General features: G+C 43.2%; 1 protein-coding gene across 2 annotated transcripts in view; it reads right to left on the bottom strand.

Moving 5' to 3' along the window:
- Positions 1 to 1,287: 1,287 nt before the first annotated feature.
- Positions 1,288 to 22,991, bottom strand: part of Wdr59 (WD repeat domain 59) — a 60,242-nt gene continuing 38,538 nt past the window's right edge. Inside the window, exons 19-27 of one of the 2 annotated variants that reach the window (XM_090357274.1) lie at positions 22,241 to 22,297; positions 15,127 to 15,260; positions 13,884 to 13,965; positions 11,411 to 11,523; positions 10,451 to 10,601; positions 10,280 to 10,352; positions 8,797 to 8,923; positions 8,510 to 8,652; positions 1,288 to 4,417 (exon numbers count right to left, since the gene is read on the bottom strand). In XM_090357274.1, the coding sequence (XP_090213400.1) occupies positions 4,182 to 4,417; positions 8,510 to 8,652; positions 8,797 to 8,923; positions 10,280 to 10,352; positions 10,451 to 10,601; positions 11,411 to 11,523; positions 13,884 to 13,965; positions 15,127 to 15,260; positions 22,241 to 22,297 (1,116 nt within the window). In that variant the 3' untranslated portion in view covers positions 1,288 to 4,181. The remainder of the gene's footprint in view (positions 4,418 to 8,509; positions 8,653 to 8,796; positions 8,924 to 10,279; positions 10,353 to 10,450; positions 10,602 to 11,410; positions 11,524 to 13,883; positions 13,966 to 15,126; positions 15,261 to 22,240; positions 22,298 to 22,991) is intronic. The other variant, XM_090357275.1, reaches the window with a different exon arrangement.

The raw sequence follows: 22,991 nt of genomic DNA, 5'->3' as shown, positions 1-22,991 counted from the left end.
GTAGAATGCATGGTTGTTCTTTCCATTGGCTCCTACTACATGAAACAAACACGGGCTTGCTCTCTGAATTCAGCATGGTCATTTTTACAGTAGATCCTTGGGATCTGTGGGTAAATGGCACCAGAGATGCTGCTGAGAAAACAAAACAAAAACTTCAAATGCTCAGGATGCAGTTGAACACTGTACCACAAACGTTCCACTCATTCTTTTCCCCTATCCCACCACCCCACTCCCACCATAGCCAGCTTTCAGTCAAATTAAAAGCTTCTCATTATCTCATTCTACCTTGCTTTCTGGATACGATTTGCTTCTAGAGAGGTGTACATTCACAACATTAAGGGCTCAGATCACACAGCAATTTAAACAAAACTGACAACAGTGCAGGACTCACATCAGCTGAGCTGTGTCATGGTGTGCACAGGATTTTAAATTGTTTTTTAAATTTCTTGTGACTTAAGTTTTTTTTGTCAGTACTTGGTCAGTATGAATTGCATGGATAATGTAGGTTTACTGGGTATTACATAACATTTTAAAAATAAGCATAGGGCTAGGAGTTTGGCCTAGTGGTAGAATACTTGCCTAGCATGCACGAAGACCCAGGTTTGATTCCTTGGTACCACATACATAGAAAAAAGCCGGAAGTGATGCTGGGGCTCAGGTGGTAGAGCTCTAGCCTTAAGAAAGTCCAAGGACAGTGCTCAGGCCCTGAGCTCAAGCCCAGGACTGGCAAAAATAAATAATAAAATAAAAATAAGCATAAATGATTGTATGTGGCATTAACAGGAAAGTATTATACCATTTGTATTCTGGGGGAGGTGAGGACAAGAGCATAAAATCAAGCTGATGGTTATCTGGATCTCTTGGCATGTTGTTTCTGACAGGCAGATGAAGCAACCTTTTGTTCTGCTGTACAAACTGAACTGTGAACTCTGTTTATCTTGCCAAATTCAAAGGCACTATGGTATTCAGATTATGTCTAAAAAAGAAAGAAAGAGAGAGAGAGAGAGAGAGAGAGAGAGAGAGAGAGAGAGAGAGAGAGAGAGAGAGAGAGAGAGAGAGAACAGGCCAGGAGAGTGGCCTAGTGGTAGAGTGCTTGCCTAGCATGCAGGAAGCCCTGGGTTTGATTCCTCAGAACCACATAAGCAGAAAAAGCCAGATATGGTGCTCAAGTAGTAGAGCACTAGCCTTGAGAAAGCTCAAGTATAGCGCCCAGGCACTGAGTTCAAGCCCCAGGACTGGCAAAAATAAAAACAAACAAACAAACAAACAAACTGGGCATGGCAATACACATCTATAACCCCAGCATTTGGAAGGCTGAGGCAGGAGGATATCAAATTCAAAGACAGCCTGGATTTGTAGCAAGACTGCCTCAAAACAAAACAAGACTTACATGCTTCTATTTATCCATCCTGAGGCAGACAGCATATTGAGTTTGGTCAGCATCCAGACCAATATGTTTCCACATGTGAGCGATGTTTTGACATTTGTTCTGGTAATTTGAAATTCCAGAAGCAATTCATCTACGGAGGAGATATTATGTAATGCCTTAAACTTGGGAGTTGTTTCAGCTCCACTATAAAGTTTTTGTTTTGAAAGAACAAGATTCCTAAAATGAGGAGCCAACACACAAACAGCTTTGTTTTTTCCTTTTCTTCCTTTTTTTCCTTTTTTTGGGGAGGGCAGTAATGGGGTTTGAATTCAGGTCTTCATGCTTGAGTCCTGCCTCAGCCCTTTATATTTTTGTTATTTTTCTTCTTTCAAAAAATCATTTATGCTGTGTGCTAGTGGCTCATGCCTGTAATCGTAACTACTCAGGAGGTTGCGATCTGAGGATTGTGATTTGAAGCCAGCCTGGGCAGGAAAGTCCCTGTGAGACTCTTACCTCCAATTAACTACTCAAAAACTGGAAGTAGAGCTGTGGCTGATAGTGGCAAAGTGCGACCCTTGAGTAAAAGAGTTCAGGGACAGTGCCCTGGCCCTGAGTTCAAGCCCCACAACCACCACCACCACCAAAAAATACTTATATTATCTTGAAATAGTTGGACAAACATGTCAGTTCATGTGTACAATGCATCCAGATCTGTCACTCCAACATTCTCCTGGTTTTGTTATTTTTCCAAACAAGTCTCACTTTTTTGCCTAGACCACAATCCTCCTATTTACAGTTCCCACAAGGCTAGAATGACATGCTTGCACCACTGCCACCTCGCTTTTTATTTGTTGAGATGAGAATCTCACAAACTTTTTGCTTGAACTGGATCCCAGCATCATGACCGAGCCTTTAGTCACCAAGATTACACGAAGCCACCAACCCCAGCTAACATCTCATTCATGATGGGGACAGACTAACACATTTTTACATTGGCTCAAGCAGTGAGCGACAGGAAGAACATTCTTTGCAAATGTGGGTAAATTCACTCAGGAACACAAGAGAGCCTTGCTTCTAGGCCTATCACTATCGTCAACTGTAACCAAAACAAGGGAAGCATGGAGTGAGACTGATGTCCTGGTCTGTTCCCTCTCATCCCAGCACACAGGCTGTTAACACCTTTAAGACACTGGCACGTAAACCTGGGTCAGAGGTTAGAGTTCAGCCTCTGGTCTCACTGCAGGATCTAAGCCTTTTCCATACATGAGGTCTCCCAGTGAGTTACACAGGGCCAAGATCTACGCATCATCCAAAGTGATAGTTTGGGAATGTTTTAGCTCCCAACCTTCAGTAAGAAATAAATTTACACTGAGATGGAGCAAATACATGTAGAAGTTTGTGTACATATTTGCATCACCTTACAAGATACTTCCCGTACATAGGAACCAGCCCATTGATCATTTCTCTTCTGGGCTATTTCCTTTTCTTTCTTAATCACCAAGTTGATTTCATCATCGGTGAATGGGTGCTACCTGTAGTAAGGAATACAGTGACACACAACCCTCTCCCATGATGGGACACATAATTATTTATAGTCAAGTTAATCCATCTGGAATTGCAAACTTCTACGAATTAGGAATTTCAACAACTTTTTTTAAAAATAGATTTCTCTTCCTTTGCACATTCCAAGCGTGAAGCATGGAAAATTCCCTCTGAAGAAACAAGCTGTATCCACTGGCCAGTGGAGAAATGCAGACATTGTTTACAAGAGAAGAAGGCAGGAGGCACACACTGAAACCCATCCAGCCAATGCACAGGCAGAGGGGGTCTTTCACACCAAAGCCAAGTTGCAATCTCAACTTCCTTTGCTAGAAGGAATAATTATGAGACTCTCTAGACTGGAAAGAACCATAACTGTCAAATTCTGTTTTCTTCTGTCAGATGATCAAAGTCAATGACCGTTTCCTTTAAAAATGGAAGCACTGGTTTTGGTCCCATCCAAATCAGCTAACTTAAATCAGATGGAAAATGATTCACTGAGATGGTCAACTTACTGTTTGCTTTGTTTTTAACAATTACTAGTTTTATTAGCCAAGGGAAAGCAACTGGAAGAGCAACTTTAAAATATACAAATAAGAATCTGTAAGTATATTACATATTTACACTTTTAGTCTCACATCTTAGAAGATCACTGTTCAGCAACTTTTTTGCTGGTTGAACTCAAGGCTTGGGAGATGTTTCTGAGCCTCTTAGGGCTTGTGCTCTACCACTTAAGCCAGTGTCACTTGAGAGGGTTTTTTTTTTTTTGAGTGATTAATTGATGACAAGAGTCTCATGGTAACTTTTCTGCTGGGCCTGGCTTTGAACCATGATTCTCAGATCTCAGCCTCCTGAGAAGCTAGGATTACTGGTGTGAGCCATTGGTATCTGGCATCCAGCAACTCTTTATCAACTTCTAAACTGTCTCAGGCCCGCTGTGGGCCTCTGGCTCAGGAGACTGCCTTTAGCAGCTAATTTGGTCTCTATATCTGAAGTGCTTGCTCATGGTTTAACATTGACTTTGAGGGCAAGGGCTTTTCTTCATGAAAACTTCCATGGAAATTCCTCAGCTGACAAGTGCATAAACCCTGGAGCTATGAAGCTGCTCTCTCCTTCTTTCAGTCTTTCAGAGAAGGCGAAGGCTCATGAAGCATCAGTCCGATGGGGTACATACTCCCATCTTCCTATAGGTAACCTGGGCCCTGGGGCTTCCCCCAGAAGAAAGCAGTTATAGGGCCTCCTGGAATTTCTGACACTGCCGTGGTGTGTAAGCTCAGAAGGTGCTCTCTAGCAAGCAGTGGCAGCCACATCCGGTGGGACACACCTCCTGGGTCCGAAACCATTCCATCATGTGGCTAGTGTGGCCACCATGGCCGCAGGTCAGACAGAAGTTGGACGATCCACGCACAGCCACGTGGCAAATGGCACACTGGAACGTGAAGCCTTTGCAGATGGCACACTGTGTTCCTCGGACCTCACTCCGGCAGTGGCTACAGTACACACCGAACTCTGGAAATGAGTCAAGAAGACAAAAGTGAGAGTGTGTTTGTTTCTAAAACAGGAAACTGGGAATTGTCAGTAAGAAAGCTGTCTCCCAGGGCTGGAGACATGGCTTAGGTGGTGGAGTGCCGGCCTTGGAGCAAACATATCAGACACCGAGTTCACCTAAAGATAGCTGTATCCCACCTCAAGATTCTGTCCAACTCTAATAGATAAAGGTTTTCAATGTCTTTCCCCTTCCTACTTTCTTTCCTTCCCCTTTTCCCCCTCTTTTTCTTTCCTTTCATTTCCTTCTTTCTCTCTTAAAAACAAAAACAAAAAGGGCAGAACTTCTGTTATCTACCTAAGCCCAGGGAGCTATATGGCTGGAATGTAATTCTGTGGCAGAGTACTTGCCAAGGCTCTAGGGTCCAGTCCTAGTATTGCAAAAAATAAAATAAATAAATAAAATGTAAAAGTAGAAAGAATGAGAAGAGTTGGGGGTTGGGAGCCCTCAGATGGTAGAGAGTGAGCCAATGAGTGAAAGCATGCGATATGGAGTCCAAGTCTCAGTCTTGGACCAAAAATAAACACACTTGCTTTCAGTGGAAGGTGTTGTCGCTGCAGCGGCCAGGGCAAGGGCAGAGGCCTGGCCTGCAGCTGTTTCTCAGAGGCCCTGTGTGAAACCCAGGGCTGAACAGCAGGTCCTAGTTGCATATGATGCTTCCACAGCTGGCAGGGGTCTGCCAGATGGTATGACTCTGGGGACACTTCAGGAGAGAGCTGACTGTTTTACCAACTCTATAACCAGCCCTCCTTACTGCCTGCTGACTCGGCAGAGGCTGGCCCACATGGGCATACACCACATTTCTCTGCCGCTGAGCTAGGACAGCACTGAGCTAGGATAGCACCCCTGCCTCCTGAAAAGAAACCACAAAGCCCAGCCCCACCTGCCACGATCCGCTTCACTCCTGATGCACCCAGACATCTGAGCCTGCCTGCATTGCCCCTGGTCGCCTCACTGCTGCTCTGGGGTCACCTAACCAGCAACCTCTCCACCTATACTCTATACTCTACCTGATCCTATCTAAACCCTGGACAAAGGGCCTTTTCTTCCTTAAGTTCCATGGTGGGGGAGGGCCTCGCAGCAAGGGTAGGTACCAGATTGCATTGCTGTCCCTAGACCATCCTTATCCTCTGGGGCTGAAGTGACAGCACCAGCCTCTCCCCCTTTTCTCTACTGCTATCCACTGACTTCTAGGCACCCCTCCCCCAACTTCATTCACTAAAGACTTGTAGGTCTTCAATTTACTTTTACTCCAATACCTAAAAGTAGTTATGCAATAGTTTGCCTTTGATCTCAAAAAAAGAAGAGAGAGAGAGAGAGCGCTGAGAGAAGGGAGCTTAAAAGGAAATTAGCAAATGAGCTTAATGGCCCCTCAGAAAGGAGGTGTTTCCTCAAGTCACCCCAGCACTCCCCACATACTCAGCCTTTCAGGCAGGCCTTTGTCTTATTTCTAGGTAAGCACTCTAGCACTAGGCTTAACTCCCAGTCTATCTTTGTCCTATTTCTAATCCATACCTCACTCCTTTGCCCCCACTCTTTTTTGCCTTCATTTTGCCCTCTGATCAATCCTGAAATACATGGATCAACTTTATGTCCCCCCCAAAACTTTTTTGCCAATCCTGGGGCTTGAACTCAGGGTCGGAGAACTGTCCTTGAGCTTTCTCAAGGCTAGAGCTCTACCACTTGAGCCTCAGCACCACGTCTGGCTTTTTTCTATGTATATGGTACTGAGGAATCGAACCTGGGTCTTTGTGCATGCAAGGCAAGCACTCTACTCCAGACCAAACTCCCAGCCTATGTTCCCTTTTTTACAAATATGCTCAACATTTTTGTCTCTCCTCTCTCTGTGGAATCATATGGAAAAACTGCACCTCTGAATGAGTCCTATTGTAGTGAGGAGAAAGGGAGAATAATAACACAGAGGGCAGGTGCAGCGATATATCTGGGAACAACCTGCCCCACCACAGTTCTGGAATATCATGGTTCAGGCAACTTCCTGATACTATGGCCAATAATCCCTGACAATAGACCCCAACAGGGACTCTTCCTACCCTAAGTGTGAGCCATGGTTCACATGGTTCTACATCCCTTCCACCTATGGTTTTATGCATGGACCTCTCCTGAAATCGCTACCTTGGCTCTGACAGCACTTTATTAGGGAAACCACTCCCCATCCCCTGGATCTTAGAAATGCCCTCGCATTTTATGGAAACTTCCAAAGCTATGTTCATGTCCTAAGCAGAATCACTGAACCTTCCCTATCAAAGTGCCTAAGACTTAAGTGCCAGGGACCGGCTGGCTGGATTGCCTGTCCTCATCTGATCTGGAGGAGATGCTTTTGCATTGGTTCCTGATGGTTTGGTAAAGCTGCCCACGCTCAATCTCCTATGGGAGATTCTGCTTCGGCTTCAATAAATCTTGTCCTGTTAAAAGCTCTATGTGTGTCTACCCGTGAATTCTTTCTTCAGCAAAACCAACCATCTGCCATTTATCTTTGGTGACATCTCTAGTGATGGTGGTTGGACAGACACACTTAAGGAACTGCCATCTCCAGCTGAGGTGACAGTCTTTTTGAGACACTGGTCAAGCTCATTTTTAACTGTCTTATTTTGTGAACTTGGTGCTGAAATTTCCTTTCAAACCCCTTCCTTTCAGAGCTCTTTTTTCTTCTGAACCCAAAGCCAGACCCTGCACTCTGTGGATACAGGTATGTAATTTAACTGCCTGCTGCTCTTAGCTTCCTCAAGAACTAGACCAATAGTATCTGGCTCAAATTCCTTCCTTAGTGACAAAAGCTGAAGTAGAAGACAAATTTTAATCAGAACATTAAGTCTATCCTTTACTCTGAGCTCCCCAGGAAAGCCCAGAAAGGTTCTACAACCCAGGGGGGTCGCCACCCAGGTAAAGCCCAGATTTTACAGCATCACAATTGGCTTGGAAAAGGAGGATATGCCCCTGACCAGTATGGAAAGGTCAAAGGGGAGGCTGGGACATTGGGTCAGGACTGTGTTACTTTCCTTTTTCTTCCCCACGCCCCTTCTCAAATCCCCATCAAGGCCAGGAGTGTATGATGGGGGGCTGGGAAGATGTGCACTGTTGCTTCTGCTAAGGAAATGGATAGGCCAGCAAGGCTCCACTGATAGACAGTCTCTGTGCTTCAAAACAGGACTCAAGAAAACAGGGATTGCCCCCAAGTCTGAAGGGAGCTAGGATCAAACCCTAAAATATGCATGTGAGCCTCATTCACCTGAGGCTGCCCAGGACCTCAGTGGAGACAGCCCTCCCCACAACCACCCATACATCCTTACAACTCTGGGGGTGTTTGGTAAGCCTGTTTCCTCACCGTCCAGTTCTCCAGTCCTTCCCTCACACACTGCCTTAAAATATAAACCAGAGCATGAGCCTTGCTTCTAAATTTAAGTCCTATAACACAAATAAATGCATAATGGCCAGACTGTAGTATTATTTGACCACAGCAGACAGAGACTTACAAGTTGTAACGATAAGGAACATAACCATATTCCAAGTCTAGTGATAGATTTCACTTGTTAGAATACCAACTTATCAGCAGCAGGGCTTCTCCTAGCAGGGAAGGGCTCTACTCATCACTCTGCCCAGTGGTTTCTTGTATACTTCTGCCCTTGGGGAGGCCTTCCCAATGCACCTTAACAATCTGCTAACATTCTCCTTCCCCACTCTCCAGGTCCAACAGCAGTTTTGCTTTCCATTAATCTGTTTCACAATTGGTAAGAATTTTTATTTCCCAAGTGGTTAAGAGTTCCCTGAGGAAATGAAATGTGTGAACATGAAGCACTGTGCCTTGACAGGTAGGGGCTGAGCATATGAATAAACACCCCTACTTCCAATCCATCCTGTCTACCACGTCCAAAACACTCAGAATCAAGTACCTTATACTGTACTGCTTCTAAAATACAAAGTCAATCTTGTTAGGCAGCAGAAAGGAAGCTAAAACTCCATTCTAAGTCTGAGGTTGTAGAAAAATTAAATAATAGGCCCTTTCAGAGAGTGACAGGAAAAGAAAAATTCATATTCACCAATCCCTTTGTGAGGATCAGGAGGACAGGATACAAACTTCAGCACTTCTGCTCGTTTCTCTCTCAGACCCCAACGGTAGAGGATTTCTCCATAGCATTTCTTAAAGTCATCAAATTGCTGGGTATTGGCAGGATCCAAAAGCCTGGGTCAAAGTCAGAAAATTTTCCTGTTATTTCCTTTAACACAAAACAAGCTCAGTATCCCACTGTATTTTTCTGAAAACAAGAGTCCTGATTTTGGAGATTCAAGTGCTGGAATTGTACCTTTTGCCTGGGAAAGTTGTTACCTTTTATTTTTATCATGCTGGTCACGTTCTCGCTCTCGAGGATCACTGTAGGTGAGACTCCCGAAGCGGAGTTCTTCTGGGGAGGACTCCCCCCAAGGTGAAGACACATGATCTGTCTCTCTTCCCGCTGTAGAAAAGCAAATGAGGAGAGAAGATAGCCATCAGAGAAGGCATGGAAAGTCACCTGAAAACTCCCATACATCTCTTATCACAGTGTGGATCCAAATGAGCTCCTGAAATCAAACAAGCTATGCTGAAGATGCTAAGAAGTGGAAATAGCTACAACTCTTTCCTAGCCTTACTTCTTTGTCTGGGTAATAGTAATCTCTCCCTGGAAACTGAGTACATATAATAACCAGGCAAATTACAGTATTATGATATTGTAGAATGTTACGCAATGATTATCTATAAAGATTTGTTAAATATCATGAGAAAATGTTCATGATACAAATTAAAGCAGAACATAAAACAGTGTGCACAGTATAACTACTATATAGCTTGGACAATATAACGAGACTTTACCTATCTGGAAAAAAAAAAGAGGGTGGGAATTAAGATCATTTGTGAAAGACAAATTTAAAACCAAGAAACAAAGATAACTATTCATAAAACAGACTCCTAGAGCCCCCTGGAGTCACACCCAGCTTGCTTCTTTCTTTCTTTCTTTCTTTCTTTCTTTCTTTTTTTCTTTCTTTCTTTCTTTCTTTCTTTCTTTCTTTCTTTCTTTCTTTCTTTCTTTCTTTCTTTCTTTCTTTCTTTCTTTTGCCAGTCCTGGAGCTTGAACTAAGGGTCTGAGCATTGTCCTTGGACTTTCTCCAGGCTAGAGCGTTAACACTTGAGCCACAGCACCACTTCCGGATTTTTTTCCTGTATATGTGGTACTGAGAACTCGAACCCAGTCTTTATGTATGCTAGGCAAGCACTCTTCCACTAGGCCAAACTCCCGGCTCAGCTTTATTTCTCTACACTAATATAACATTGGGAAGAGGCAGATGATAAGAAGTGGCAGATGATAACAGAAAGAGGTATGTACAGGAATAACGGCAGGAGCGAGCAGATAGCTCAATGGTACAATGCACAAGGCCCTGGGTTCTATCCCAAGCAAGATAGGGAGAGAAAGAGAGGTGGGGGGGGGGGGAGAGAGGGAGGGAGAGAGAGGGAGAGAGAGGGAGAGAGAGGGAGAGAGAGAGAGAGAATATGAATGAATCAGAGACAAAGAGACACAGAGCAGAAAGAGACAGACTGTCAGAGAGCAGAAAGACATAGAGAGAATGTAAGGATTAACTCAACACAGCACAAAGACCTTCCAGAAAGTGGCCTTTTCCACACGTAAAGCCAGGCTTGCTGCTAGTGATATCCCCATCACACTAAATTGAGAGAAAAATGAAAAACAGCTATGGAGAGTTAGCACCAACTGAAAGTCATACTCGAGCTCTGTGCACACAGCTTCTACGATACTGGGCTGCAGCATTTTCATACCTACCTATGTTCCAGCCTCCGGTGCTAAGCCCTGGGTCTGACATACTGGAGCAGGACCCCGAGGAGGTAAAGCTGGGCTACACGGAAGGAGGAACACACGAATCAGAACCCCATTCCACATGAATGCTTACAATAAGGAAAAATCAGACACAGCCCAGAAAACCCACAAACTTACATATCGACTATGGGAGACCACAAGATTAGAAGAACGGTTGGGAAAAGGCCCAAAGGGGTTTGGTATCCCCTGAGGCTGAGACTGGGCTTCAAAGACACTGCAGAGCATAGCCAAGGTCTGAACATCCCGGAGTCGGCAATAATGAGCCAACCTGAAAACAGATGAGGAAGAAACCAAGTCAAGAGGAAAGACAGGTATCTCGTTACAATGGAGGGTTTTGCATCCTGTCTCACACTTTGCCTGGAACTGGACTCTAAAACTCAGGCTTTGGTCTATGCTAAGTGTGCTAACATTTGTCTGGAATAAAAGGTATCAGAGTATTACAAATCACTAGACACCAACTGGAAAGCCCCATGCTGGGGCTCGCATGTGAATGTAGCCTCTGCAGGAACCAGGCAGACTAACCCATCATCACCTGAGAGAAGTAGTCCATAATCTCAGCCTCCCAGCTCCCAGGGCAGTTCCACACATGTCTCCCATCCAATGTAAAAGCTAGGGAAGGTTGCTCAGAGAACACTGCGTCACTAAATGTGGACAGGCCACTGCCTATTTACATAAGAAGGACAAGGAATAGTTTTGCCTTTAGTTTTCCAAGAACACTATGCTAGAATATGAGTTAGGGATTAGTGTTATTCCTTTGAGATGGAATAATACTGACACTTTGCCTATCACTTAGTGACTGAGATTCTGTAACCGTTTCACATTGGCTGTGCTATTAAGGCCCTAAGTGAAGAAGACAAATCAAGCACTGTAACCCCCACATTAAGGATAAAATATAAGGCCTTGAGCTATACAGAATTTATTCTGAAAAGGGTTATGTCAGTGCTAAAAGGAAATTATACACTCTTTCCTTTATCCCTCTGGCCTTTGCATCTTTCTCTAAGGTAGTGACATTTAAAGCGTTTGCAGGCCTAAAACTGACATCACTCATTTTTCTCACTTTTAGCTCTCAAAACCTACAGGGATTCCAGCAGCTGTCGTCCAAATGGATGTCGAGCCCAAGGTGTTTCCAAATCTGGGTCAGACTTCGGACCAAGGCAAAGATCTGTAGCTACTGTAGCCAGTGACCAAACCTAGACAGATCAAAAGGAGAGAGTCAAACTCAAACTAGGGAGAATCACAGGGGAATCTCACTTTCCTCCATCTACAGCCTAAAATCTTGCCTACTCTAGGGCAGTAAAAGCTAGGAGCTTGCCCAAGTACAGAATTTTAGACCTGTTCAATCCTACTGAATCAGAATTCACATTTTAATAAAATCTTAAGTGGCTGTATGTGTACTATATAGTTTGAGGAACATTACCCTTAAAACTTTTACTAATAAGGCATGTGACTTGGGGACAAAGCTTAAATGGTAGAGTACCTGCCTAGCAAATGCAAGGCTCGGAATTCTAACCCCAATACCACTGATAATAACACTGATAATAATAATATTGATGATGATGATAATTACAACAAAGCCAGGCATGGTGGCAAATGCCTATAAATCCTAGCAGTACTTGAGAGATGAAACAGAAGGACTGTGAGTTCAAGGCTAGCCAAGCAAGACCCTGTCTCAAAAAAAGACAGAGGGAAGCAAGAGCAGTGGCTCATGACTGTAATCTTAGCTACTCAGGAGGCTGAGATCTGAGGATCATGGTTCAAAAGCCATCCTGGGCACTAAAGTCCATGAAACTCTCACCTCAAAAAAAAAAAACAAAAAACAGGGCCGGGAGTTTGGCCTAGTGGAAGAGTGCTTGCTAGCATGCATGAAGACCCGGGTTCGATTCCTTGGTACCACATACTTAGAAAAAGCCAGAAGTGGTGCTGAGACTCAAGTGGTAGAGCTCTAGCCTTGAGAAAAAGCCAAGGACAGTGCTCAGGCCCTGAGCTTAAGCCCAGGACTGGCAAAAAAAAAAAAACAACAACAACAAAAAAACACCAGGGGGCTGGGAGTTTGGCCTAGTGGTATAGTGCTTGCCTAGCATGCACGAAGACCTGGGTTCGATTCCTTGGCACCACATACATAGAAAAAAGCTGGAAGTGGTGCTGAGGCTCAAGTGGTAGAGCTCTAGCCTTGAGAAAGTCCAAGGACAGTGCTTAGGCCTTGAGCTCGAGCCCAGGACTGGCAAAAATAAATAAATAAATAATAAATAAAACATTAAAAAAAAAAAAAAAAGAAAAAGAAAAAGTTGGAAGTGGTACCATGGCTTAAGGGTAGAGCTCTAGCCTTGAGAAAAGCCCAAGGACAGTGCTCAGGCCCTGAGTTCAAGCCCCATGACTGGCAAAAAATAAATAAAAATAAAAAAAGAAATACTTTTTGCTGAATTTTTTTTCAGAATATGAATTTAGCATTCACTAATCTTCTCACCAACCCCATGAGGAGATAACTACTCAAGTTCTTACTTTACAAACACAGGAGAGTCAGGGATAACCTGCCTGAGATTACTCTGATATAAAGGCAAGTTGGCCCCAGGCCTCCTGCTATAAATCCCATGCTTCCATCTACATCATATTGACTTTCTATTGTTCATAAAATCAAGATAGCTGGAGTTTTACAGAGTAGATTAAGCCTGAAACTAAATTTCTCTTAAAATTTTTAAGTTGAACACTATAAGGGAAACTTTTATGAAACAAAGTATGCTTCCAAGAGTTTTTGTTTGTTTGTTTTTTATGGGTCATGGGGCTTGAACTCTGGGCCTGGGCGCTATCCTTGAGCTCTTCAGCTCAAGGCTACTGCCCTACCTCTAGAGCCTGAGTCTCTCTTCTGGGGTTCTAGAGTTTAATTGGAGATAAGAGTCTCAGGTTTTTAGTGCCCAGGCTGGCTTTGAATGGAAGGTCCTCAGATCACAGCCTCCTGAGTAGCTAGATTATAGGTGTGAGCCACCACACCCCGCCCCAAATTATTTTTTAAAAAAAGAAAAAGAAAAAGGATTTGAGGATACAAATGGTAAAAACACAGATGTCCTTGGGGCCGGGAGTTTGGCCTAGTGGTAGAGTGCTTGTCTAGCATGCACGAAGACCCGGGTTCGATTCCTTGGTACCACATACCTAGAAAAAGCCGGAAGTGGTGCTGAGGCTCAAGTGGTAGAGCCCTAGCCTTGAGAAAAATCCAAGGACAGTGCTCAGGCCCTGAGCTTAAGCCCAGGACTGGCCAAAAAAAAAGACAGATGTCCAAGTCTAGGTGTGCAATACTTAGACTGGTACTAGAATAGAAAGGAGATGAAGTAAAAATTTCCAGTAAATGCTTTAGGATCTTCCCAACTGAGCACTAGTAAGACAAACATCTAGGGGATTTAAGAAGCTGCTACTGCCCTAAAAATTGACTAGAAAAATAAATAAGGGAAAAGAACTGCAAAATAGGGGCCATACCTCGGAAATGTCACTAACCTAAAATTATCAGATAAAAAATTGCTGTCAAAATTTCCAAGTTTCACCCACAAGGATTTACAATAACCTGAACAAGATCCTTCCTTCCAACAAGCATGGCTGAAGTGGCATTCTTCTGACATGTTTCCTGAATATCATTCACATTCAATCTGAAAAAAAGAAGTTTTTAAGAATAAAATAATTACTTTCTGCCAGGCGCAATGGCACATGCCTGTAATCCTAGCTACTCAGGAAGCTGAGATCCAAGGATTCCAGTTCAAAGCCAGCCCAGTCACTACAGAATGTGAGACTCTTATCTCCAATTAATCACTAGAAAAGGGAAGTGGGGCTGTGGCTCAGAGGTAGGGCAGTAGCCTTTAGCTGAAGAGCTCAGGGCCAGCACCCAGGCCCAGAGTTCAAGCCCACGATTTGATAGTCTAGGACCTGCTCCTTGGGTGTTACTCCAGATGTTTCACTTTGTGTTGGCCTGAAGCTCCCCTCTATCCCATAGGGTAGGGAGGAAGAAAATTGGAGCTGATGTTAACTGAGTTCCTGCCAGGGGAAGGTAAATTGCTAACTGCTTTGAAGTGATGAAAGGAGACTGTTCTTAAATACTAATTTACCAACCAGCTTTTCTGTGGAGTCTTAAATATGTGTAACACTGTGACTTGTACACAGAATATTATGCTGTGTATGTGCTATAAAACAGGCACTTGTGAAGTGTTCAAGCTGAGGAAGGAGGAGGGGAACCATAGGTTGCCCTCTGCACACTGGTGACTCACCTCCCATTTCCCTTCAGCAAAGTAGCTCTGTTATGATCTGTTTTCTATATTCAGTATGGGATGCAGAATTCTAGGATAGTTCTCCAAGATTTATGCCCCCTGCTGTATACACATTGCAACATTGCAAAATCTCTTCCTTTTGACTAATGCACAATCTCTTCCTACGACCAATGTACACTAATGAAGTATCACCTCCATGATTTTATTTCTAAGCCCTAGAATCAAAGCATGTCATGGGACAGACTATCTTAGGTAGGCTTGACTAATTAGGTGGGGCCTTAAAAGAAATAATGGGGGCTGGGAGTTTGGCCTAATTGTAGGGTGTTTGCCTAGCATGCACAAAGACCTGGGTTTGATTCCTCAGTACCACATACATAGAAAAATGCCAGAAGTGGTGCTGCGGTTCAAGTGGTGGAGCTCTAGCCTTGAAAAAGCCCAAGGACAGAGCTCAGGCCCTGAACCCAAGCCCAAGACTGACAATAATAATAATAATAATAATAATAATAATAAATAAAATAAAAAAGAAGTAATGGGTAATCTTGAACATACATGTACAGCTCTCCCAGTGATTTGTGAACAGGCAGCAGGCAAGAAACATCCTGGATGATGACCTTCCCAGCAGCTTTGATGGGCCGATTGCCAGAGTCCGAGCCCTCACGCTTACTTTTCCACCTCCTTGATTTCTAGGGGGAAGATGGTAAGATATAACCAATGGACTTGGAAAAGCAGAAACCTACAGCTGCAGAGTACAACAGGATATTTGGGTCATTGGTCATTTGCAGAGACTGTAAATTACATCATGCCCACAATTACATGAATCAGCATCGATAGGAAGTAAGAGGATGACAAAGGACACTGAGCTCTTGATCCAAAAATTCTAACAGAAAGACAGGCATCTGTGGCAGGGCAATATACGTTCTGCGGGTATTCAAAAATGGAAACTAGGAAGCCAGAATTAATTAGTTAATTAATTTTAAAATAGCAGGTAAAGGGGTTAGTAAAGACTCTCAAAAAGTAGGAGAAGACCCAGTTTTAAGGTTGGAATGGGGCTGGGCATATGGCTTAGAGGTAGAGTGCTTGCTTGCCTAGCATGTATTAAGTCCTGGGTTCGATTCCTCAGCACCCAGAGGAATAGAAAAAGCCAGAAGGTGGCATTGTGGCTCAAGTGATAGAATGCTAGCCTTGAGCAAAAAAGAAGCTCAGGGACAGTGTCTAAGTCCCAAGACAGGCCAAAAAAAAAAAAAAAGAAAGAAAGAAAGAAAGAAAGAAAGAAAGAAAGAAAGAAAGAGGTTGGAGTTTAGTACTAGGTTCAAAGGTCTTGCCTGAAACCAGTTTTCTCTTTTCAGACAGTTACAACGGGATCTGTGATATTCAGCTGAGACCCAGCAGCATGGGCTCTGCCCACATTAATCTGTGGAGGAAGACGAACCTGGAAGCTCGAGAAGAGGTGCCCCACTTTCTTGGAAGACCTGAATTCTTTCTACACATTGATCCCTTCAGAAGGTTAAAAGTATGTGAGTCAGGGGCTTTGGGCAATGGACATGGCAAAGCGTGAACACACATCCCGATTCCCCAGATCTGTCACTGTAAGTAGCTATCTATGTGAGGAATTTATACATGTGAAATGGGAACTGTTCTGTAAAATGACCACCAGCCAAAGGAGCAAGGTTCTATTTTATGTCTAAAAGTTAAAAGGATTCACCAAAGTGACTCAGCTAAGGAAACTAACAAACTAGGTATCAAGAGCAGGTGAAAAGGAGGTACAGTTTGGAGTTAGAAAACCAAGGTCTTATTATCACATTACTATCCCATATACTGGCTCAGTATGACTCTGGGAAAGTTAATCATTTGCTGGTGATTTAATCTCATGACTGTCACTGTTTTGTCACCCTCTCAATAATAACATGTGACTAATGATGAATCCTGTTGGCCAATACCATAAAGTCAATGAGGGTACAATAAAAGATATGGGTGCACACTGTATAAACTAGAAAGGGCACTTAGCAATTTATGTGTACGTAAACACTCAGGAGCCTAAATTAGTTCATTATTCAGATTACTTAGGGGTAAATTTATTTTCCACAAGTGATGTTCACATAAATATACTTTCATAAATTATTTTAGGTGTATATCCAGGTATTTTTTGACCATAATATCCCATCTAATCCCAAGGGGACTCAGTACATGTAACTTTCTAGATTTAGTATGAGCCTTGGAATTTACTAGATCCAAGACACTTAGATTTAGTTCCAAGCCAGTAAGTGAAGAAGTTTAGATGAAGTATCTGTGTGATTTATTAGAATTTATAAGTATATATGCTGCACCAGCAATGTGGACCTTAACCCATCTGATCTTATGAAGCAATTCCACTGCTTGTCTATGCAACAGGTCCTAATTCTTCAGTGTGAAGGGAACCATGATCTATTATAAGGGGTAACCCTTCAATTCTCTACCTGCCCTTGTTTCATTTTTTCTGAGGTAGTCTAACTGGCTGGCCTTGAACTCACTGGGTAGCCTCAAATTCACTATATTCATCCACCTCAGCTTCCTGAGTACTAAGATGATAACCCTGGTTCTGCCATCTGCAAATAAAGAAGAATTGTATGCATACTCACTATCCCTTTGCCAGGCCCCGGAGGCTCATGCCTGTTATCCTAACAACTGAGGAAACTGAGATCTGAGGATTGCAGGCAGAAAAGTCTGTAAGACTCGTGTCTCCACTAAACTATAGAAAAAAAGCCAGAAGTTGAGTTGTGACTCAAGGGGGAAGAGTGCTATCCTGGAGCAAAATGGTCACAGACAATGCCCCGGCCCTGAGTTCAAGCCCCAGAAGTAGCACAAAGCAAGCAAACAAAAACTACTATCCTTTTATCTACAAATATCCTAAGTGGTTACATGAAAGGGGAGAACATGTTAAAGAAAAAAACAAGCTGGGGGGCTGGGAGTTTGGCCTAGTGGTAGAGTGCTTGCCTAGCATGCACAAAGACCCGGGTTCGATTCCTCAGTACCACATACATAGAAAAAAGCCAGAAATGATGCTGAGGCTCAATTGGTAGAGCTCTAGCCTTGAGAAAGTCCAAGGACAGTGCTCAGGCCCTGAGCTCAAGCCCACGACTGGAAAAAACAACAACAACAAAAAAAAACCAAGCTGGGTGCGGTGGCTCACGCCTGTAATCCTAGCTACTCAGGAGGCTGAGATCTGAGGATTAAGGTTCAAAGCCAGCCCAAGCACAAGAACACCTGAGACTCTTATCTCCAATTAAGCTCTAGAAAATGGGAAGTGGGTCTTGGCTCAAGGGTAGGGCAGTAGCCTTGACCTGAAGAGGTCAGGGACAGTGCTCAGGCTGAGTTCAAGCCCCACAACACACAAAAACAAAAACAACCTGTCAGAATGGAGGTAGGCAGTGTTAACTGATATTAGACAGATGTAGTCACATGTGCACTGTGCATGAGCCGGAGTAGGGAGTGTAAATTATAGTACAGCTACCCTACGATGATGACAGTGACTAGTGAAGTTGATCATCTCAGTCTACTGAGATTTAGGATAGTAGATTAAAAAAAAAAAAATCTACAGGGCCAGGAGTTTGGCAATAGTGGTAGAGTGCTTGCCTAGCATGCACAAAGACCCGGTTCGATTCCTCTGTACCACATACATAGAAAAAGCCAGAAACGGTGCTGTGGCTCAAGTGGTAGAGCTCTAGCCTTGCTAAAGCCCAAGGACAGCACTCAGGTCCTGAGTCCAAGCCCCAGGACTGACAAAATAACAACAACAACAACAACAACAACAAATTCACTAAAAAGATTCCAACTGGAATAAAATATTATCCATCTAGTTTAGTTTTCTTTGTTCTCTGAAGTCACTGGGGCTTCTTATTGCAAAGAGAAAATGAAAAGCAATGAATAAGTGAGCAACTCAAGGCAGCTCATTTAACTACATATCTTAAACAAATAGAGATTCATGAACAACGGGGTCTATTAGTTTTTAGAATACATAGTTGCGTGACTTTTAAGTCAAGCCTAACTAAAAGCCTCGTATTTATTATAAGAAGCTCATATGCCAAAAGTGTTCATTTTGCAAGTAGACTAATTGATTTAGAAATTTACACGGAAACAGGTCAAAGTATACAAATATTTGTCAGGATTTAGAGTCCTGTCTGGCTGTTAAAACCATGTTATCTCTTGCTTAAATGGCCCACTCACTGCAGCTCACTGCAGCTGCAAAGCCCTGAGGAATCTTCATGTTTCCTAAGAGGGATCTGAAGTTTATTCAAGGTTATAGTCATAGAGCGCTCAGATCTGAACAGGCTGCTAAATCTACTTTCATTAACTTGCTTTTCAGATGTGCATATGGTTTTCAATTAACAAGAAAAAAAATTAAGTCTCTCTGTTAGTTTGATCCATTTTTAAACAGATCCATCTCTACACATAAGGAGATTCTAGTGATGTCTCCTCCATCAAATCATCCTCCAGCAATTACTCACTTTTTCAGTCACTTTCTGCCAAACATAATCCTGTTTGGCTAAGTTTGGCTGTTTATTGATGATCTGCAGAGCTGCAGTTCTTACAGCCACATGGCTTTCCCTGGGGGCATGCCTGCTTCAGTCTAACACTGCTTTCAGGCCATGTTTGAGATATGTACCTTTCACATGTGCTTAGTTTCCTTCTGAGAACTGGGCACATTTAAATACAAGAAAACTCAAGAGTCCAAAGAGATGTCTCAAGATTCTTCCACCAGTTGCGAGCATGACCTAGTGGTAGAGTGCTTGCCTAGCAAGCAGGAAGACCGGGATTCAATTCTTCAATACCATATACACAGAAAAAGCCAGAAGTGGTGCTGTGGCTCAAGTGGTAGAGCCTTGAGAAAGGTCAAGTACAGTGCCTAGGCACTGAGTTCAAGCCCCAGAATTGGCAAAATAAATAAATACATTTCTTTTTTTAAAAAATGAGCTGCCAATATTTGATGGCAATGTGGACAGTGGTCTTTGACAATATTTTGTAATCATTCTTCACTGAATTATGGAAATCATAGTCTGTACTTCTTAGGACTTCTTGAGACACTGGGCTTCTAGAAGTTTCTGTCTGATCTGTACTGAATGTATAAGGAATGTCTCATTTTGGTTTTGTTTTTTTGCCAATCCTAGGGCTTGAACTCGGGGCTTGAGCACTCACTGTCCCTGAGCTTCCTCAAGGCTAACACTCTGCCACTTGGGCCACAGCACCATTTCTAGCCTTTTCTGCAACCAAGGAATCAAACCTAGGATTTCATGCATGCTAGGCAAGTGCTCTTCCACTAGGCCACACTCACAGCCCCTAAGGAATGTTTTATGATTGGACACAGGTGGCTGCATGCCTATCCTAGCTACTCATGAGGCTGAGATCTGAATATCATGATTCAAAGCCAGTCTGAGCAGACAAATCCAAGAGACTCTTATTTTCAGTTAACCAGCAAAAAGTTACAAGTAGATTGATGGAAGGGGTGATATTATCCTAAAGGAAATGTTCTCTTTGCCTGACTTATGTAACTAACCCCCTTGTACATCACCTTTATAATAACAATATTATAATTATTATTTTTGTCAGTCATGGGACTTGAACTCTGGGCCTGCGCATTGTCCTTGAACTCTTAGCTCAAGGTTACTGCCCTACCCCTTGAGCAACAGTGCCACTTCTGGTTTTCTGGTGGTTAATTGGAATAAGAGTCTCATGGACTTTAGTGTCTGGGCTGGCTTTGAACCATGATCTTCAGGTCTCTGCCTCCTGAGTAGCTAGGTCAAGTACAGTGCTCAGGCCCTGAGTTCAAGCCCCAGGACTGGCAAAAAAAAATAAAATCTAAAAGAGTCTACAAGTCAGTGTTCATTGGTTTAAATATGAAGTATTTCTCCTTTAAGCTACAGGGTTAATCTATAATTTCATTTAATGACCAATTATTATGGAGATTCAAATATGACAAAACTACCTAAATGACGATATGCTACGCTAACTTTCAAATTAGATATTAGCTGGGGCCTTAGGTCCTAGCTGTACCCTAACCAAAAGTTGGACAATTTTTTTTTTGCGGGGGGGAGGATACTCCTCTAAGATTTGGCAATAAAAAGCATTTCTGACCTATCCACATTTCCCCTAAGACTGACTTTTTCCTTTAATAGCTTGGAGGCCATTTGGGGTGGCTCTGTGCAACTGTCAGGTATCAACGTCTGAATTTCTCTTGGAATCCTTTGGATTTAGAGAGCAGTGACACACTGGGCTAAGGCATTGGCTACTCTGTCAAGGTTAGGGACCATGATCTAAAAGCCCTAATCTTCTTGCATTGCTTCAGTCTCACTCTGACAGGTTTTCATGTGGATAATTTTCTGTGCAATAAAATTGATACCTTAAGAAGGAAAAGGGATGCATTTCCCTTGGGTCTTTACAATGCCCCATCAACAGAAAATGCCCTTTCCCCATAGATTCCATGAAAAGGGACTAAAGGAAGAGAGGCAAAGCAAGACAGACAAATTATTACACGATGAGCTCCAGGATGCCCCTGTGAACATCCTAGCAAGATGCTCATGGGGTATGGCAAAAAGGACAGGGAAGAGGGGACAGGAAGGAGGAAGGGAGGCACTGAATGACAACCAATAGCCAGCTCACAACTGCACCACCAGTGTTACTGCTACAATCGGAGGCAACATCGATGCCAGTAAATGGGTTAAATGTAAAACCAGCCCAAGAATAAGCCACCAACGGCTTCGCAGCAACCCCATCAACAATGCACAATCAGCAGTGGGCAATGAGTCAAAATGAGTTCCTATTTAAAGAGCTGCAAAAGCAGGGTCTTCTGGAAAAATCAGAGAAAATTCAACAGTTGGACTGGCTGGGAGCAGTGTTTTGAGGGAAGGTAGCCAAGCTGGTGGCCCCACCTGCAAGCTGCTGGCAGCAGTAGTTCTTGCTTATCATAGGGGCTCCTGATTTCAACTGGGTTTGAATGAAAGGCTAAACAATTGCTCCACTAGACATTTTTTTTTAAATGTCCAACACAATTTACAAAGCATCAAGGCTGCCTTAAAGTCATCTTGGCTCTACTGAAACATGAAGGGGATGGGAGAGGAAGACAGAAGAGGGAAGGTGGCCAATAGGAATGAATTAGGAAAAGAAAGGAAGGAAGAAGCAATGTCTCATCGCAGATGCTTTGGGGTCAATACAAAATATTGATGATCATGAAAATATTTGTTCCAGAAACTTCCCATGTACCGTGCCAATGAAGCAGGTGGGCACTTCTCTTTCTGAACTAAACCAAGACAATCAAAACAGAGACTAAATGGTGGAAACCTCTTCTATCTTCCTCTGCTCCCTGCCATGCCACAGGAAGCTTTCAAGAGCACCGTGAAAATTACCCAAGTGTTCCAAGTGAAATCAGGTGAACTAAAAGTCACTTAATCAGGATTTTGTCCAAGAACCCAATATTTAGTTTCATTTGCAAAGAAATCCACTCACCACCCTCAACAATATTTACCCCTAGAAATTCCATGAACCCAAAACAAAAGGTATTTTCTTATTGCTGGTCCTGAAAACCAGCAAGCCTGTCATTTCAGGTTCCTCAAAGCCAGGCAGGTGGCATTTTATTCTTGGGCCTTTGGGTAGAGACAGGATTAGTTAAGGAGAGCATTTGCACAGCGCACAGTACCGGGAAGTCGTTAATTGCTTGTATGGACCAACGTCGCCGGGCAGAGCGAGGAGACATCTGTGCGTGAAAACGTTACACCCAGGAAGAGGGAAGAAAAACACCAAGAAAATTAAAAGGGAAAAATAGAGAATAAAATGAAAGCTTTCCTCACATTTGATGGATTAAAAAATATATATGTTACAAAAGGGGGATGGAATGACTGGCAAATCTGAACCTCCCTTTCCCCCCAACCTATCATACTCTAGGCCCAGCTTCCACTTCATTGTTCCTTGGTCATCTTCCAGGATATAACAGGATGCTTTGCTGACTACACAACTCTGACAAAGAAACTGTGATCAAGGTTAGAGGGACTGGAACACTATTAAGATCATGGAGGAAGCAAAGGAATAGGCAAAGACACTTTCTCCTCCTTGCTTCACACGTGCTGAGAGTATGTTCTCACTGCTACAGGGGAGTTAAGTTCTTCACTGGGCTCAACACCCCATGTGTGAATGCCAGGGACAATGAGGGAATCTGGGACACTGGGACTGAAAGACCATTTTCCAAGCAATGCATGGTTGCAGGGAGAGAGAGAATCCTGGAGAATTGAGGGGAGAGGGGAAGGGAGCTGGGCTGAGGAAGAATGTTCTTGAGCATCCCCTTGCTAACAGCAAGAGCATCTGAACATGGAACAAGAAACATACCACACTGCTTGTGGAGATCCAATATTATTCTACTAACTTAGAGATCTCACCAGCTATTTGCTCTTTTA

The sequence above is a fragment of the Megascapheus bottae genome, chromosome 24, assembly GCF_031878675.1.
Source record: "Megascapheus bottae isolate mThoBot1 chromosome 24, mThoBot2.hap1, whole genome shotgun sequence".
Taxonomy (NCBI): domain Eukaryota; kingdom Metazoa; phylum Chordata; class Mammalia; order Rodentia; family Geomyidae; genus Megascapheus; species Megascapheus bottae.
This window is presented reverse-complemented; position numbering and strand designations above follow the sequence as displayed.